The sequence below is a fragment of the Copadichromis virginalis genome, linkage group LG3 (assembly GCF_057382275.1).
Source record: "Copadichromis virginalis isolate Kocher_CV1m ecotype Utaka linkage group LG3, C_Virginalis_male_GT1.1, whole genome shotgun sequence".
In the NCBI taxonomy this organism is placed as follows: Eukaryota; Metazoa; Chordata; class Actinopteri; order Cichliformes; family Cichlidae; genus Copadichromis; species Copadichromis virginalis.
In genome coordinates, this window is record NC_140620.1 from 37910607 (window position 1) to 37928047 (window position 17441).

The 17441-nt window shown below is 42.4% G+C and overlaps 1 protein-coding gene and 2 non-coding genes across 3 annotated transcripts; all 3 read right to left on the reverse strand.

Moving 5' to 3' along the window:
* Positions 1-429: 429 nt before the first annotated feature.
* On the reverse strand, positions 430-9847 carry ccs (copper chaperone for superoxide dismutase). The gene is made up of 8 exons (XM_085450969.1): positions 9681-9847; positions 9419-9491; positions 7209-7346; positions 6267-6441; positions 4983-5043; positions 4540-4617; positions 4360-4463; positions 430-1795 (listed from the first exon to the last, which is right to left on the reverse strand). The coding sequence occupies exons 1-8, from the start codon at positions 9807-9809 to the stop codon at positions 1636-1638; spliced, it is 918 nt and encodes a 305-aa protein (XP_085307095.1). The 5' UTR covers positions 9810-9847; the 3' UTR covers positions 430-1635.
* Positions 9848-10499: 652 nt separating this feature from the next.
* trnan-guu (transfer RNA asparagine (anticodon GUU)) lies at positions 10500-10573 on the reverse strand. The gene has a single exon. It is a non-coding gene; the product is annotated as a tRNA-Asn (tRNA).
* A 361-nt stretch (positions 10574-10934) lies between these two features.
* On the reverse strand, positions 10935-11008 carry trnan-guu (transfer RNA asparagine (anticodon GUU)). Its single transcript has one exon. It is a non-coding gene; the product is annotated as a tRNA-Asn (tRNA).
* Positions 11009-17441: the final 6433 nt, after the last annotated feature.

The following is a 17441-nucleotide window of genomic DNA, read 5'->3' on the forward strand; positions in this document are numbered from 1 at the left end:
ATTATTTGTTGAGTATGTAGCCCACAGAATTGTGTTATGTATTTATTTATTTATTATTAGATAGGTGGTGGTGTGTGTTAGAGGAAAGTGTCCAAAACCCTATTTTATTATTTTATTTATAGCCCATAGCAAATTTAAACAAGACAAGTTGCTTCAGAAACATTTATGTTTCAGGTCGCCAAAACCCACATTCGAAGCGTGTGGTAATAGACTTTTGTGTATTGTGAAAATCTATGTTTTTAGGTCACTGACGTGTGCAGATTTTGCAGACTAATGATGATTCATCTCATAAAGCATGACACACTGCTCTCTAATACATAAGCTGCCTTTATAGGTTAAAAGTATCGGTATCAGTAATCCTGGCCCTGTATTTACAGTATCACACAGCACTAGTGGTCCCAATTAAAAAGACACACTTATTAACTGATCCGTAGTTGTGCTGATTTATTTAGCTGTAAATCAAACATTTGGATTTGTGATTCCTGCTTTGATATTAGATTAAAAAAATACAGCTGTTTTTGGGTGTCCAGCTATAACAATGAGTCTTCATTCAAAGCCCAGCCACTTCAAACAGAAAGGGACAATGACAGAACATTTACTGGGAAATTCGATAAACTTATTCGAGCATCAGCAGAACAAGACAGATGCTCGATTTGGAGGAAAAAAAATCAATCCAAAATGTGCCACAGACACAGACAGCGCACCAACATGTGGCTGAGGTATATGCAGGGGCAGCAGTTTGGACAACTTCATGATTCACCCGTCCGACTTTCCTAAAAGATAACAGAGAGGGGGTGTCTGAGATTGTCAGCTGCCCTCTCTGTGTGGCTCAAACGCCCTCTGCAGCAGTGATAAAGGAACACTAACCTCACTCTCCATGTTGGAAAGAAAAACAGCTGAGCACACAATCCTTCAAGGACTCCCTCTGTCACTTTTTAACCCCCCCCCCCCCCTCGCCCCCTTTCACTCTGGAAGGAATTTCACTCTCCCTCCTGGGCTCGTTTTAAACTCTCCTGCAGAGTTGATCACAGAGAGAGGGACGGTCTCCCCCTTCATCACAGATTTTTTCTAAATATTTTTAAAATCAAACACACACATCTCAGCGATCCTGGAATTTCAGGATTTGATTTGGTTTTCCAACAACTTTTTGTATATTCTACTTAAAACAAATATCATTACTCGTGACCCACCTATGAGCAATCATAATAATCGTCCGCATCACATCCTCTTTAATTTTTCTACTTAATAAAACTCAAATATGTGGAGATGACAAGTTTTTTAGAGAGGCTTATATAATTACTCACATGTTCCTGCAAGTGGACGGCAACACAGAGAAATTTAATCTGTAGCTGAGAAAACATTTACAGACATCCTGCTGATGAGTTGACATGTTTAAAATGCTCAGAAAAACATTAAACAGCAACTGCAGAGAGCGTTTGATTTGATCACAAAGAGCATTTTCACGAAATTAAGTCCATTCATTGCTGTTTGGTCATCAGTGCAGTAATCTTCAGGACTTTGTCTTCCTCGCGTCAGCACTCGCGCTCCGCCGAGAAACACAATCTGCCTTTCTCTTCGAGACGCTTTTTGTCCCCCTTGTTCAAACTCTCATCAGTGTCCAGAGGCTTGAGAGGTTCACAGGTGTGCCGCCGGTGTCTCCAGGTTGTTCTTGCTCCGACCTTTCCCAGCTATTGGCCGGTCCCTCTCCTCCCACAGCGTGACGCCGTCGCAGGCACAAATCTGTTTGGGATTTTGGAAAAGTCCCGCCGATCGGGCGATGATCCCACAGGCCAGCCTGCACAGGGGAAAAAACAACAAAACAAAAAAGAACAAAGAAATTTAAAATACCTAAAATACCTACACTTGACCAATTTAAAGTGCCTGAAATAATAATTTTGATACCAGCGTTACGTCACATTGCATTTTTCATTACTTAAGTTTTGAGATTTTAGTTAATTAATCACAAAAACACTGAGTGCTGTGGTCATGACTGATATCCAGGTGAAAGGATTACTGGCACAGAACTGGGCGATGCCAGCAATCAAACACTAGTCAGTCAGTGAAAACAAACATTTCCTGGTCTTGAACAAAGGTGCAGATGACCTCTGTAACACTGGCAGTCTACAGGAGTTACAGAGGAGTTACCCAGCTATTAAGAGTAGTTCAGAAGCTACAGCAGCCATCGACTAATTAGAAGGCAGGTGATTTGAGCCCAGGCTGCTCCTCTTTACATGCCAAAGTATCCTTGGGCAAAATACTGAAGATACTGACCCCCTAAGTTGCTCTCCGATGCATTCACTGAAGTGTGAATGTTAGATAGAAAGCACTCAGGCGAAAAAAAAGTGCTTGTATGGGTGTGAATGAGTGATGGGGGCACATTGTATAAAGCTTCGAGTGCTGCAGCAGAGTAGAGCGTTTAACATTAGAGGGCTTTAATAAAACTAGCAGATAGTCTACAGGTGGCCAGGAAATTTACAGCAGTCTGACAAATCTGTTTCTCCTCCTCTCGTTACTAATAACAGAAATAACAGCTCTTATATACACATGTCATTTGGATATGCAAATATTATTTTAGGCACATTGTACGACTCAAAAACTCTATGACCAATGCAGGAGGGACAGGAACCATGTTTGTTGCCTGCCTCGGGTCCTGGAGGGATGCAGGGTCTTGCAGAGAAGGCTGTTTGCAGCGAATCGCCCTCTTGGTGGAACAGATGCCGTCAGACTCTGTCCTTGAGCACCAGATGGTAATCATGGAGGTGAGGATGGACTCAGCACAGCAGTAATGGTCGGGGCTTTGAAGCAGGCTGGCTCATGACGCGTCTCCACTGAGGTGCTGAAGGTGACTCTGGAGACAGGAGGATGTGGTGCTTCGGCGTGGATGGAGACAGGTGGTGTAGTCCAGCTGCTTTGTGGGGTTTCTCTCTCTCTCTCTCACAGGTATGTAGAGAGGTGTTGCAGTCATAGAGGAGTGGTTTGTGGGGGTGGGTGGAGTCTGAATGTTGATTTGTTGACAAGTGGGCCTGAACAGGGAATGAGGTGACAGTGGAGCTCACCAGGAGTGGGACAAGTGTGGAAAAACCCATCAAAGATACAAAAGTACAGCTTGAGCAGCACAGGGAGTGGCTGTAGTGAACGCTTTTCATTGTTCAGATGAAACAACAACAGACTGGCTGCACCACATATTTTTGATACTGCACCCATCTGACAACAGACGCTCTCTGGAGGTAGACGGATAGCCTGGAGCTCTCCACGGACTACCAACGTACTCCTGCTTTGAACCAACACTTCCTCATTAGCTTAGCTTTGATCCAGAGCTTGTCAAAAATCTGTTTTTGTTAGAACGAATATTTGCTAAAAAAAAAAAAAAGATTTGTATCATGACTTCATTCACTAATTTGTGTTTCAGCTCTGGCAGGCAGAGGATGGAAAACTATGTGAAGATGCTGGGATGAAAACGCGCAGCTCCCAGTCTGAGGCTGTGGTTCTCAGCCAGTGGAGTTAGGAGGGCCCGCTCTGAGTTGGGATGAGTTACTGTCAGCAGTGGAGAAGTTCCAAGTCACATCTGTAGGAACATGGATGCTCTACTGGTCTGCTGTGAGGAAGAGGGAGCCAAGCGTGAAAGCGAAGCTACTTTATTTACTTATCGCCGGATCTACATTCCTACCCTCATCTGAGGCTATGAGTTGTGATTAATCAACGGATATGAGATTCTTCCAAAGGATGTCAAGGATCTCCTTTAGAGACGGGTAGAGAGGCTGCGAGCCCACATTGAAAGGAGACAGCTGAGGTGGTTTGGTTTGACTAGGATGCCTCCTGGATGCTTCCTAGGTGAGGAGTTTTAGGCAATGTGGGAGAAAGCCCAGATCAAACTGAGAGATTATATCTCTCATTTGGCTTGGCGATGCCTCAGGGTCCTCCTAGTAGAGCTGGAGGGAGTTGCTGGGGAGATGGAGGTCTCGGAGCCATCTCTGCTTAGATAGTTTCCCCGTGACCAGAACACATAGGTGGTGGAAACAGGTTGGATGGATGATTCTGGAGATTTTTTGCTCAAACTGTCGTAAAATGTGAGCAAAGTTAGCACAAATCTTTTTAATGCTAACTGGTTACTTTGTTTTTCAGCAATAATGCTAATGTATTGCTGATGTTCCAACAGTATAGTGAGCACGAAATATTTATTTTCTTCACATTTTACAAAGTAAATAATTTACTTGTTGTCGAAGACAATTGGCTTCAATGGTGGGTGATGAAAACGGCCGATAACTGCTGTTTTGTGATGTAAAGCAAAGTGAATCCATGAATGAACTGGAAACCAGCCTGAAGCTACGCATGTTTAACACAAACCACCTTCACACCCACCTTTCTCCAGAGTTCCCAGTCTGTTTGGAGAGAGGGTGACCTCCTCGACCCAGGTCGTCCTCACCTGCGTCCACAACCAGTGATCGACCAATCACATCCCACACCTGGAGGCAAACAGACCAAGGCACGCTGTTCAGCTCCTGTGGCTAAGTACGAGTGCCAAATATAACTCTGTGTTACCTTAAGCTGACCGTCCTCCAGTCTAAATGAGGCTCTCCCGTCTGGTCCAGCGATGACATTTCCCAGATCGCCGACATGCTGTGTACAAAACAGTACCTGTGAAAACTTAACTGTACGTCAAGTGGTTCAGTGAAGTATAAAACTATTAAAAAATAAGGAGTTAACAGCAAGGCAGAGTTACAACTCTTTCACACACTTCATTTAAAATTTAGCACCTGGAGCAGAAGAGCCCAAAACGGCTCCTCTGGGACGTGTTTGGCAATCTGAGCGGGTTATCGCATCTCGCATTTGGCCTCCGCTGACATTTTAATACAAGCCAGAAGGAGGTACAGTCTGAATTTATGACACAAGGATCCTAGCACTGCTGATCGCTCTACTTATAAAAATGAATGACTTTATGGAGAGGTTATTTTAGAGCGAGCTAAAGAAGTAATTTATCGTACCCTGTCGGAGTCCTCTGGACCGCCGTGTTGTCTCCCAAAGGGGTTATAGTGCTCTCCACAACTGCAGAAAAAGGAGAGCTGTTGATTTCAGAGGTCAGACTGGTTCAAGTTGATAAGACGGCAACAGTTACTAAAATAGTAAAAGTAACAAAGAACGGGGGCCGAGGAGGAAAACAATGGCAACATTTTATTTGTTTCCATCGGTTAGCTTTACATTACACGAACACATGGCAATTAACATGTAACACACCAGCACAAGCATAAATGCCAGCATGTCCGCCACTTGTAACGCAGGTTACATCGTGGGCTCCATAAAGATCCTCTACAGAAGCCTAAATCAGGCCTGAGTCACTATAACTGGACGAGAGAAGATCAGAAGAACGTCGCCTGGTCTGATCGGCTCTGAAGGAAAAAGGGAGTCTAGGTGTACCTAATGAAATGTCTGGTGAGTGTATAAGGCAGAAAGTAATGAAAACAGGTAGAGGTGTGAGGGACTTGATGATGGATGGATCCCTCAGTTTTCTCATTTGTGAGTTTGACGACAAAGACTTCACACGAGCGTATTTTACTCCCCCTGATGTCCGATACGTTTTACATCTCTGCAGGACGGCGTCAACAAAGAATAAAAATGCTAAAGCTACACGCCTGTGAGCAACAGTTAACGCCGCCCGTCAATATGCGCTCGGTTAATTGAATTACTGAGCCTAAACTGACAAGTGGAAGCTTAAAATGACACACTGTCCCATTAACACGTTAAATCAGCGGGATTTCAGATGAACTCCGCTAAAGCCCTGTTTTTAATTAAAACCATAATTACATTACACAATAATTTCATCTCTCGCTGCCGTCTTCTCCGAGGCAATAAGAGCTGAGGCTCATGGGTACAACAGTATACAATGTCTCTCAGAGACACAGATGAGATAATTAAAACTGACAGCTGTAACATAAGCCCGTACGTATGCGTGGGAGTTTTGAAGGTCATCGCTTGCCTCGGTACCACAAACCCCGTTTTTTGTTCTTTCACATCACAGGTCAGACCACACAGATTTTTCTTTGCGGGAAAAGAAACCAAACCGCAGAGAAAAGCTAAAAGTTTACAAACTCGTCAACCGATTCGGACCAGAGTAAACGAACTATGGGTGTGAAAAGGCCTGAGACTCATAACCATGACTCTTTCCAGGTTTGAGCTTAGGAAAAGTGTAAATCACCAATGACTCCCCATCTCCTTCACACTCTACACGATGCTGATGAGCTGATAAAACTGGTATGAAACACTGGTCTAACCTGAGGCAGTCCAGTGTGAGGTCTCCCAGCGTGTGAACGTGGAGACCGTGGGGTCCGGGCTCCAACCCGTCAATGGTCCCGTCAATCAGGCAGCGTTCCTTGGACAGCTGCAGGAAACGCACCACCCCCTGAATCGATCCGGCACCGGCTAACATGGCCACCGCTGCACCCAGATCTGCCACGGAAAAACAGAGAGGGTGAAGCACTTACTTGTGTTGGGGTAGGGCTGTGATCAGACTGCTTCACATTAGATTTTATCTGTAGGGAGCTGTGAGCTCAACATAAAATGAACCAGTTTAAAGCTACAGGGAGAGGCAGACTGTGGTAGGCTGTGGGGCTGAGTGCCTATCTTATAGTGCTGTGCTTCACAGATTAAGTAAGGATGGAAGACAAGGCTCGGAGGTCTCCGGTGTAGTCAGGATGATCTTTGTGTTCACACTTTAAAGCAGATCAGCTGATATTTAGTCCATGTTTAAATCATAAACTGCCCTCAGTGCATGCAATCACACGGTTACTGACCTGTGATTGGATCAGCAGACTGTATCTGACTGAGACTTGCTACCACAAACAGAGGTTCAACTAATGAAACTCCATTTTGGCTGTTTTATGAGGCATCTTTGTTTAGCAGGAAGTCCGATAAATCAACTCAAAGTTACCACACTGTACCGCGCTGAATATCTGCAAGGAATGGCCCAAATACCTGGCTAAATATTATCTGCATTCACTCGGTTTTTAATTCATCAAAATAAGTGGGAACTACAATTTTCAAATATTACATTTAATCAGCTGTATTTTGCCTGCACGGTCTACAGTTTGGTACATGGACTCTTGCACTCTTCCCAAGATTAAACAGGACTATAAATCCGACTCAGCTGTGGTACTGGAAAGCTTCTGATACCTCCAGCGCAGGCACGTGCAGCTCCTGCTGCCGTTCCTCCTCACCTTGCTCTGATCCGCCGATGCCCTTCAGCACGGCCCTCCGTCCGGTGCTCTCTATCAGGGCCTGCAGTTCTGCACTGGTCAGAGCAGATTCCACCAGCACCTGCTCCTGACCGACATCAATACTGACCGAGTTCACGCCTGCAAACATACCAAAACCATCATCAGACAGACAGACGGAGAATAACACGAATGCAGACAGCTGAGGAGAACGTTCAGCAATGCGAATAATCTAAAAACAGAAACAGTTTGCCTAGGATTTATCTGATTTTCATTTTCTTAGATTTCCTGCTTTACACTGATCTATATCAATGAAAATCTACCCTCATTAGGTACACTTATTCAACGACCTCCACAGTCACCTGCTCTCTGTCTAATCGAGCACCTTTGTGATGTGGTGGAGGAGGAGATTCAAATCGTGGATGTGTGATGCTGTCATGTGGACCAAAATCTCTGAGGAATGTTTCTAGTACCTTGTTGTGTCACAAAGAATTAAAGCAGTTCTGGAAATAAATTGGTCCAACCTGGTACTAGCAAGGTTTTATTTTTTTATTGGGTTGTGTCTACATTTTCTTGTTTATATCTGTATAATATGTAGTCTATAGCTGGTTTGTTATTGTGAAAATGTTAAAGCTTTATTGTTTTCTAATAACATCCAACACTTGCTGGAGACAGAACCATGAATGTTATTTCCTGATAAGAGTTTTATTAGTTGTGGTGAGATTAGTGGCTGTTGTTTTTCTCTCTTCAAAGTTATGTTGTTGTTTCAGCGGCTCCCTTAAGGAGTCGCCACAGCAGACCATCTGCTTCCATCGCACCCAGCATTAACATCCACCTCTATCACACCAACACCTGCGTGTATCTTCACTGCATCCATGATCACCTCTGTGATCTTCCTCTTTTCCTTCAACATCCTTTGTCCATTATATCCACTATCCCTCCTCTGCACATAGGGCTGTTCGATATAACGATATATATCGGATGATAATATAAAACGTCTATGTTTCATTTTACGCTATCGTTTGTTTCGTGGTGTCGCAAAATAAACTGTTTACAACAATATTTTTTCATTGTTTTGATGGACACTGTAGTGGCTATATTAATTTCTTAAAGTTCTCTCTTTCTCTTATATTTAATATAACCACACTACAGACGGACAAGCGCCTGGTTTTATGCATTGTGTTTAGGAAAAACAAGGTAACAGCATCGCGTGTCCGCTTGTTTATGTTCCACATAAACCTTTCACAATAAAGCTCAAGATCCTGTTGAGACTTTTCAGAATAAACTGAATCACGTGAAAGAGCAGATTATTATCGGATGAGAATTAAAAAAGAGCCGCCAGGTGCTAAAAAATAAACCTTAGACTCAAACATTAGAACAGGCTTTCCCCCCGCAGCACGCTGAGTAATGAATGCTCACAAAGAAAACTGCGGCATTTACAACTTATGTCTAAAAATGTAGAGTTTCATGCATCGGTTAAAACACTCGACTCCAGCTACATGACGCGGAGCTGGAAACACTTCCCGCAAGTCGAGCTGCCCAGATTCACAGAATTTACAGAAAATGTTACATTTTTGTGATTTATATCGTTATCGGCCGATAGAATTCTTATATCGGGATATGAGAGTTTGGTCATATCGCACAGCCCTATCTGCACATGTCCAAACCATCTCAGCCTCGTCTTCCAGCCTTTGTCACCAAACTGCCAAACCTTCAGCTTTCCCTCTGATGGACTCATTACTAATTCTGTCCATTCTGGTCACTCAGTATGAAATACCATCATCTCCAAATCACAAATCAAATCATTTTTTTCTTATAAGGTTGTGGATTGCCAGGTGCTCAATATGGTTTGACTCACTTAACAGGAAACAGGATGCTTCATATGTGTTGCATTATACACTTGCCTGCACTGATGGAAGTGCCTAAGCATTCAGTTAAGATGAAGCAGCTGAAATGACACCGTCTCTACTATATGACTAATGCTCCCTTAGAGTTCAGTGGGCGCTGCAGAAAAATGCAGGATCTTTCTGGAAACATCACTTGTTGCTTAGTGTAATGAGTTTACTTTAATATTGAAATGCAAAATCATGCTAACCAGCGTCTGTACTGCACTTTTAAGTGCGTAGGATGCAGAAAACTTCAGCAGTCCCTGTTTGTAGGAAAGTAAACAATGCAGCGGGGGTCAGCAGCTCTTTCTATATGTGCTTGCTCACCTGGTTTGCCCTCCAGAGCTGCTCTGACTTTCTCCCCGCAGCTTTCACACGTCATCTGCACCGCAAACTCCAGCTGTGGAGGACAGAGCGGACATTAAAACAGCTGGAGCCACCTGACAAGTGCACAGCAAACTGCGTAGGACGGCGACGCCGCGGTAAAGCGGCTTCAGCTCGCAAACTCATGTTTAACGCAAAAACGTAAAATAACGTCACCACACAACAAAAAAAACGTGTTTACAGAGGGTAAAATGTGCTGACAAACCTTTGTGGGCCTCTGACAGTCCATGTTGTTAGAGCAGTGCGCCGCCTGGGCAATGAACGCTGAATTAAACAGAAAACTTCCCACTTTTCGAGAAACGGAAATACAATGTTTGCTAATGGGCGCCGCCATGTTTGTGAGGTCAGAGTGACGTTCCGCCCGTTGCCGCCGTCAAGTGTCCACCAGCTGGTACTGCAGCCTCCTGTTTTATACGAAGAACACTTCAGAGGAGAAGTGTTTGGCTTTACTAAGAGAGCGCTAAGTGATGTTATTCTTTAATTAAATCCTCGGAAAATAAAATAAATATTTAGCGTAACAAAAAATGTTTTACTCAAATCTAGTTAAAGTACGCTGCTTAAATATAAACAGTAAAAGCTACTTTTCAGAGTCTTACCCAAATTATATACATAGACATATTTTAATGTTGTAGTATATTAATGTAGAGCACATAATCAATCTAATCAAATCTATGTACACTGATCACATGCACATAATCCAATTATTATCAATTAATTATCTGAAACTATTTAAAAACTGTACTTGTAATTATATCATTATATAACCACTTACTTTACACCAGTTAATTGGTATAATAATGTAATAATAAAACCAGCATCGGAATCTGAAACTTCTTAAAAGATTATATACAGGAAATGTCGGTTATCAAAACCGATTTATTTAGATTTTATAAGAGATGAAGCAATGATGTGACTGCACGTAATACACAACTTAGCAAAAATATATATCTTTATATTCTATTTTAGCTTTAGACACTGTGTTTTTCACAAAACTTATTATTTGCTCCTAAACACAAAAATTGCTCGTCCCTGGGTGGGCTCGAACCACCAACCTTTCGGTTAACAGCCGAACGCGCTAACCGATTGCGCCACAGAGACTGTTGCAGCCAGAAAGAAGGGGGAAACCACATTTCTTGTCTTCTCATGGTTTCGATTATGTCACTGGTGTGTAGGGCTGGGTATCGTCGCTTATCAGCTGCTGGATGGTTGCTGAAATAGTTTTGTGAGCTGTAACCTGGGATTCTGGCGTTTTTGGCTAAATACATTTATATTGATACATTTATAAATGTATTTTTAAATTTATATATTTAATGAAACGATATCGCTAAGTCTAGCAAAAAAAAAGAAGCTTGTTGTTACTTATAAGTAAGTAATGATGTCAAGGTTACCGCTGAGTATAAAGCAAAATTGACATTAGGCGTGTGTTCTGTGCTTTATGCTCAAAAGTACAAAAAGCGGTCGTCCCTGGGTGGGCTCGAACCACCAACCTTTCGGTTAACAGCCGAACGCGCTAACCGATTGCGCCACAGAGACTGACGGTGCACGACAGCCAGGGGTTTCTCCACCAGTGTTCTCGCGCTACGTTGCCGGTCAGTGTGCATTTGCAGACAAACGAACACCATGTTCAGGCCTCCAGAACAAAAGGCGGAAGCATATGAAGAAGAGCTTTGAATGTCCTTCAAGAAGCCTGGAGAACTATTCCCAAAGGCTACTTACAGAAATGACTACAAAGCTGCCTAAGAGAGTTCAGACTGAGTTGGAAAATACATGTGGACTTTCAAGGTTGTTAGAAGCTTGGTAAATAAACTGTCAATCAATGGACCTATGGCCAATTTCCCTATTAAAACATAAGGAAATGATGGGCGAACAGTACTGTATGCAAATGCTGTACTGTGCACCCCTGTTTATAGTGTGTTACACTGAAATGTTTACTAATTGTTAATATCAATAGACAGAATGGTGACATAAAAATGTTGAATGCTTGAAATTGATTTGAGCTACAATTACAGTTTAAATAACTACACAGGATTAACAAAGTCAAGATATCCTGTGGTGTTTATGCAAAAATTCAATACTGGCTTAAACTGCCGGCTCTCTGGATTGATCTGGCAGAACAACAGCAAAACGATTTTTAAAGGATGGCTTCTCCTGTGGGATTTGTCACATTTAAACCATTACATCCATCAAATTCATTTAAGCTGATTTTCATTCCTTACTGAACTAATAAAAAAAATCCTATAGCCACAGTGAGTCTGAATTATCAGACAATGTATTAATGTGGTAATGAGAGGAGAGCACACTGAAACAGTCAAGGAACATCATGAAGATATTCAGACTGTGGAAGGACAGGAACAGTTGGCAGCAGAAGATATAGGATTAGAGTTACCCTCTGCTTACTGGTCCTCCAGTTCAGTTTTACAGGCTGTATCGATTATTGCGGATTAACCCTTTAAAGCCCGAACCATTAAATAGTTGAGAGTTTATTTAACCTTCTGACAATGAAAATCTATATTCTTTGTATCATATTTGCTCCTTTTTTGGAGCAAATATGTTTAAAATGTACTGTGCAATTTATTTTGGTTTTTAGTGGGGAAATAAAACCCACACGGATGATGTGTTCTCAAAAACTCACAGAAACTGTCAAATACGATACACTATGCATTAAAGCACTACATACGGCACAGGAGAGATCACCTCGAAACTATATGCCCTGTTCCCAGATTTTTGGAGGTTCATGAGGAGGCCATCGCCTGCTGGTGTTTCTGCTGTTTCAACCACTTCAGTGGTCACAGGTGTATAAAACCAAACACCGAGGCATGCAGACAAACATTAGAGAAAGAACAGCACGCTCAGGAGCTCAGTGTACTCCGTGAAATTTCCTTACTACTAAATATTCCACAGTCAGCTGTTTTGTGGTATATAACAAAGTGAAACTGGTGTAGAGCAGCGGAGACGACCAATCACGTTTCTACATCTGGTGATGTGATTGACGAGTCTGACAGTTGCCGGGGGAACAGTCCTTGTCTGACTGCATTGTGCCAAGTGTAATGTTTGGTGAACGGGTAATCGTCTTGCAGGGTTGATCAAAACTGGTCAAAAGTCCCCATAAACACCCCTAAACCTTGTAGAAAGACTTCTCAGAAGAGCTGAAGCTGTTATACCTGCAAACAGTGGGCTGACATTATATTAAACCCTACGGATTAAGAATGACAGGTCACTTTAATTGATATATGTGCGAATGCAGACGAGTGAATACTTTTGGCAATATAGTGCATGGCTCTCTGTAATACTTTTGATAGCATAGGCGAGCCATGGGGACATGGGATGATGTCAGAAAATCTGGGTCACAAGTCTAAAATAAAAGCTATGAAAATGAAACCTTCTCCAACTAAATTTGGGCGTGTAAGTATAGAGAGTGACACACATTCGCCACTGCGGACGTAGGCTCGTGCGCGCGGTGTGTCGATCCCAAAACAGGACGATCATTGTGTCAAAACAACACAGAGAGGCCGATGTCTTACACAGAAGAAAGCCGAGCGGCAGCTCAGCGAGAACACAGCGTCTTCTGTATCGGGTGCCTCGCTGGCTTTGACCTTTGACCCCGTGCCGAGTAATATGACCATATCCTTTAAGAGGGCCGAGCCAGTGTGCGCCAGGCAGAAAACACAACCGCAGCCATTTATGTGTGTGTCGAGCAACCTTTTTTCTCACACACACACACTGCCCACACAGCTAATTTATTCAGTAAATGGGAAACTGGTTACAACCTTTGCCCTCATGTTGAGCCGCAGCACTGAGCTCGCCGGTCAAAGGAGTGCCACCTGAGCCCAGGGGAGTGGGTGGTGGTGGTGGTGGTGGGGATTTCATTAACACACACATACAGAAACAGGCACAAGACAGCGAGGAAGCGGCAGGAAACCTAATAACTACTCGAACATCGTCCAGAGCAGATTTAGCGAGAGAGAACAAAGGAGCGAGGTAAGAGGACAGGAGATGGTGAAATTAGTTGGAGGAAAAAAATGTGTCTGCTGGAAGGAGCAAATGAGAAAAAGAAGAGAGAGGAGAGAAGGCAAAGCAAATGTGAGAAGGCAGCAGTGGGAAAAATAAGAAAGATGACAAAGAGGAGTGTGGGAATGTGTGTGTGAGTGTGTTTGGACGGCAGTGCGAAGCAGTGCTGACAGGATGTGTTGACAGGCCCGTTTGGAACAGTAGAGGTTTTATCTGTGCTAATAAATGAGGCCCTATATCCCATCCTACACGGGCCTATTAAAAACTGACCTGGAGTCTGTTGTACTTTCTTATTAAATATTTCAAGTGGGTGAAGCAGCTCCCGTTTCATTGATTACCGCAAAGCAAGCAAATCTTTATTTTTAGAGCCAGGGAGAAACGGAGAGGTAGAGAGGACTCGCACACAGCAACCAACTCATGCGTTTAAATCTAACAATGAGTACAAAGACAGAGGTAATCAAAGGCTGGGGAGAAAAGAAATGCTTCGGCCTCCGTGGCGAGCGGCACAGTTTTTACAGCTCACACCATTCGTCATAATAGGGCGTATTAAGGCACTCACAAGGATGTCGTTATTATGTTTTTTTAAGTACACAAATAAAATTAATGTGTAACGAATTCAGTTTGGTTTATTATAGTTTATATATAACTAATTGAGAACAAGCGTCATTGCAAAGTAATTTACCGACAAAGAACCCACTTTATTAAAGAGCTAGTTCCAATACTCTGGTTAATTATTATCCAGTAGGGAGGTAGGAACAACTCCTGAAACCTCCAGCAGGAGCGGAAGCAGGGAGGTGCAGCTATCTGCTGGAACTGGATATTCTCATGTAACTCTCAGCTGGTTAAAACCCATAGCATAGTTGCTCCACAGTGTGGTGGGTTACCCCACACAAGCAAAAATCCCTGCCTCGACTTTTCCCAGGAGGAGACACACGAGCGTGAACGTGCATCCAATTCTAAAAGTGTGCACGAGACACTAAGAGGCTTCACCATCAGTTTTGCTGGTTGGACAGACTTTAGTTCATTGCCACCAGGGCGGCGGGGTCCAGCTGTCACAGAGTGACAACACATACCCTGGACAGGTTGCCAGTTCACCACGGGGTGAGAAGAACTGGCAACGCATACGACACGCTTCCACAAGAGCTTCTTTCCAACAAAAGTCAGACTGTTGGTGAAAAAACCCCTAAAATACAGACAAAATCTACTTCATCCAGGAGTGCAATGCATATCTTTTCATACTTGTCCTTTAAGTGCAGTATGGGAATTAATGTTTCATAATTGAAATTACTTGAAATTGTGTCCCCTTACTTTACCTCACTGTGCACTTTGTTTTGTATTTGTATATAAATATAAATTTATTTGGCTTTGACTCTAAGCTCTGCGCATCAGCTTTGCTTTGTATGCAGACCCAGTGCATGTGAACAAATGGCAGATAAGAGGCGTTATCACTATCTTATTTTTATCTTTTGAAACCACCAAAGAAAATCTACACTGCATAACATTTTGACAAGAACATGTCTCCTCAGTGCAGAAAGAATCCTCCAGGAAGCTCAGATATAATAGAATTGTTTATTATCTTAATACAAATAAGAACCAGGGGCTACATGTCTTTGCAGGTTTAGTTTAGACTGTGTACAGCAGGTGAACAGTATGTGAAAGTTACATCCTTAAGAAATAGGAGGAGAAAAAAAAATAGTCCAGCCAATCCATCGACTGTTCACTGAAGCCTCATCAGACATGGTCTCAGTGGAAGGGTGGCTGTCAAGAAGGTGTTCTTAAGGAAGGGAAACAGCGAGAACAGGCTGAGGTGTGCCAAATTACACAAGAACTGGATTGAAAATCAATGTCAGTAGTCTGGAGAACTATTCCTGAAGAGCACTTAGAGAAAAAGAGTTCACACTGCATTAAAGAATAAAGGTTTGCATTTCAAATATTGACTTTTAAGCTCACCAGAGTTGTACATTCTCCGTTTTCACCTACATATTTCCTGTATGTTTGCTCATGTTTTGCTTTAATAAACCACTTCACGAATTTCTTGGTGAAATATAAAGAAATGAGGGCTTGATACTTTTGCACAGTACTTTAAATATTCAGTTTATTCTTCCAGAGATAAGGTGCTTTCTAATCTTCCGCCAGCAGCTGAGCTTTCTGACCCTCCTGTGGCTGCAGACACAAGTAAACTTAATATATACAGATGCCGCAGAAACACTTGAAGGCCACCAACAGAATCCATTCATCATATTGCACAGTCGAACAGGCTCGACCCACTGGGACTCCTTTAAAAAAGTTCTTTTTTAAACATCCTTATTGGTGTACAGTGAGATTTTAGAGGTTTTGCGGAAAACAGCAGCTTCTGCCAAGGGAAAGAAAGCCGTTACAGTCAGCAACAAGCTGCAAGAGGAAAGCCAGTGAGAGGTCCAGGCATTCTTTATTGCAGTCAAATAAATAGGATTCATTACCGTGTTGAAAACGATGCTAGGATACTGCCCGACATGCTTCAGTGTGCATGTTTCATGTTATTTGCAAATGTTTACATTTAATTTGTCAACCCTGGCTTCCCGTGTGCATGACATATCTTTAATGGCACAGAGAGCTGGGTTCACAGACACCGATTTCCAGAAGTGTCTGTGAGGCCATGCAGTGATTTGCATGAAAGAATCACGCCTGCTTTTAATATAGTGTGTTCTATGGGCATGAAGGTCACAGACATATAAAACATGTTACTGGAACATATAGCAGCCTCACTGACTGCTTTATGTTTTTACAAGAGTCAAAGAGTTCTTATGGAATAGGGGTTGTATTTGCATACTGGTCAATGTAATCAGTGTAGTAATAACAACAGATCTCACATTTCCAGTTCAGGTGGACTGGAAATTACATACTCATCGCTGTTTCATTTTCACTTAGTGTTGTTTACCAGGTGATATCTGTTTTGAGTGCTATCCAACACCCATATAGTTTTATGTCAGCTGCTTCAGAGCAATCATCTCAAGACTTGTGTTGAACCGCTGTAGGTGTACACTGCAAAAACTCAAACTCTTTACCAAGTATATTTGTCTTATTTCTAGTCAAAACATCTCATTACACTTAAAATAAGACAAAAGCAGCTACAAAGCAACATTTCAAGACAGTGAATCTTGAAACTACAGACAAACTAGATAATTTTCACTTGTTTCATTGGCAGATTTTTTTCACTTAATATTTTGACTTGAAATTAGACAAATACACTTGGTAAGATTTTGAGTTTTTGCAGTGTAGTTTTTATTCTTCTGACTCTAACCAAATCGTTTATTGCTGTAACCTGTCAAAAAGCTGAAATCATGGCTGGTAAGCACACCACAAACACATATTATATACCAGCAACATTGTCCACAACATCACAACCTTGACTTATTTAGCCCGACAGCAGGAGCGTGGTGGGTCTTGTTAGTAGCGTGAGGGACCCTGAACAGGTCAAAGTAACGTCACGCACCATCCAGAGCGCCCTCCATGTCTGCTGATTGCACCCTGACAGCTCGAATGGAAGATGAAGTGAGGCGTGTCCGGGGATCTCTGCAAGCGGGCAGAGATTGTAAATAATTTAAAAATAAAGTACATGGTGCATGACTCTGTCCTGCCTCAGTTCTTTTCAATCTTTTGTGCCATTCATGGTGTGGAACACGATGGACATTTGCTTTGGTTCTGAAGTACTAAATATTGATAAAGTCAGGTTTTTTTAAAGTTTTGTCAGTCCAGGCTGACCTGATTCTTGTCTACACAAATCAATAAAAGTAATTATACGAACAGATAAAATGTTAAATAATACTTTTCTGGTATCTCATTCTTAAGAAGCCTCTTTTGAAGCCTTTTGAATGTAAAAAGTCATTTAACCATTGCAAGTCTTTAATATTTTTAATGCTCAAAAACAACCAGTTGTATCAAAGAAGAAAAAGTCTGTAAAGTTTTAGAAACATCTGTC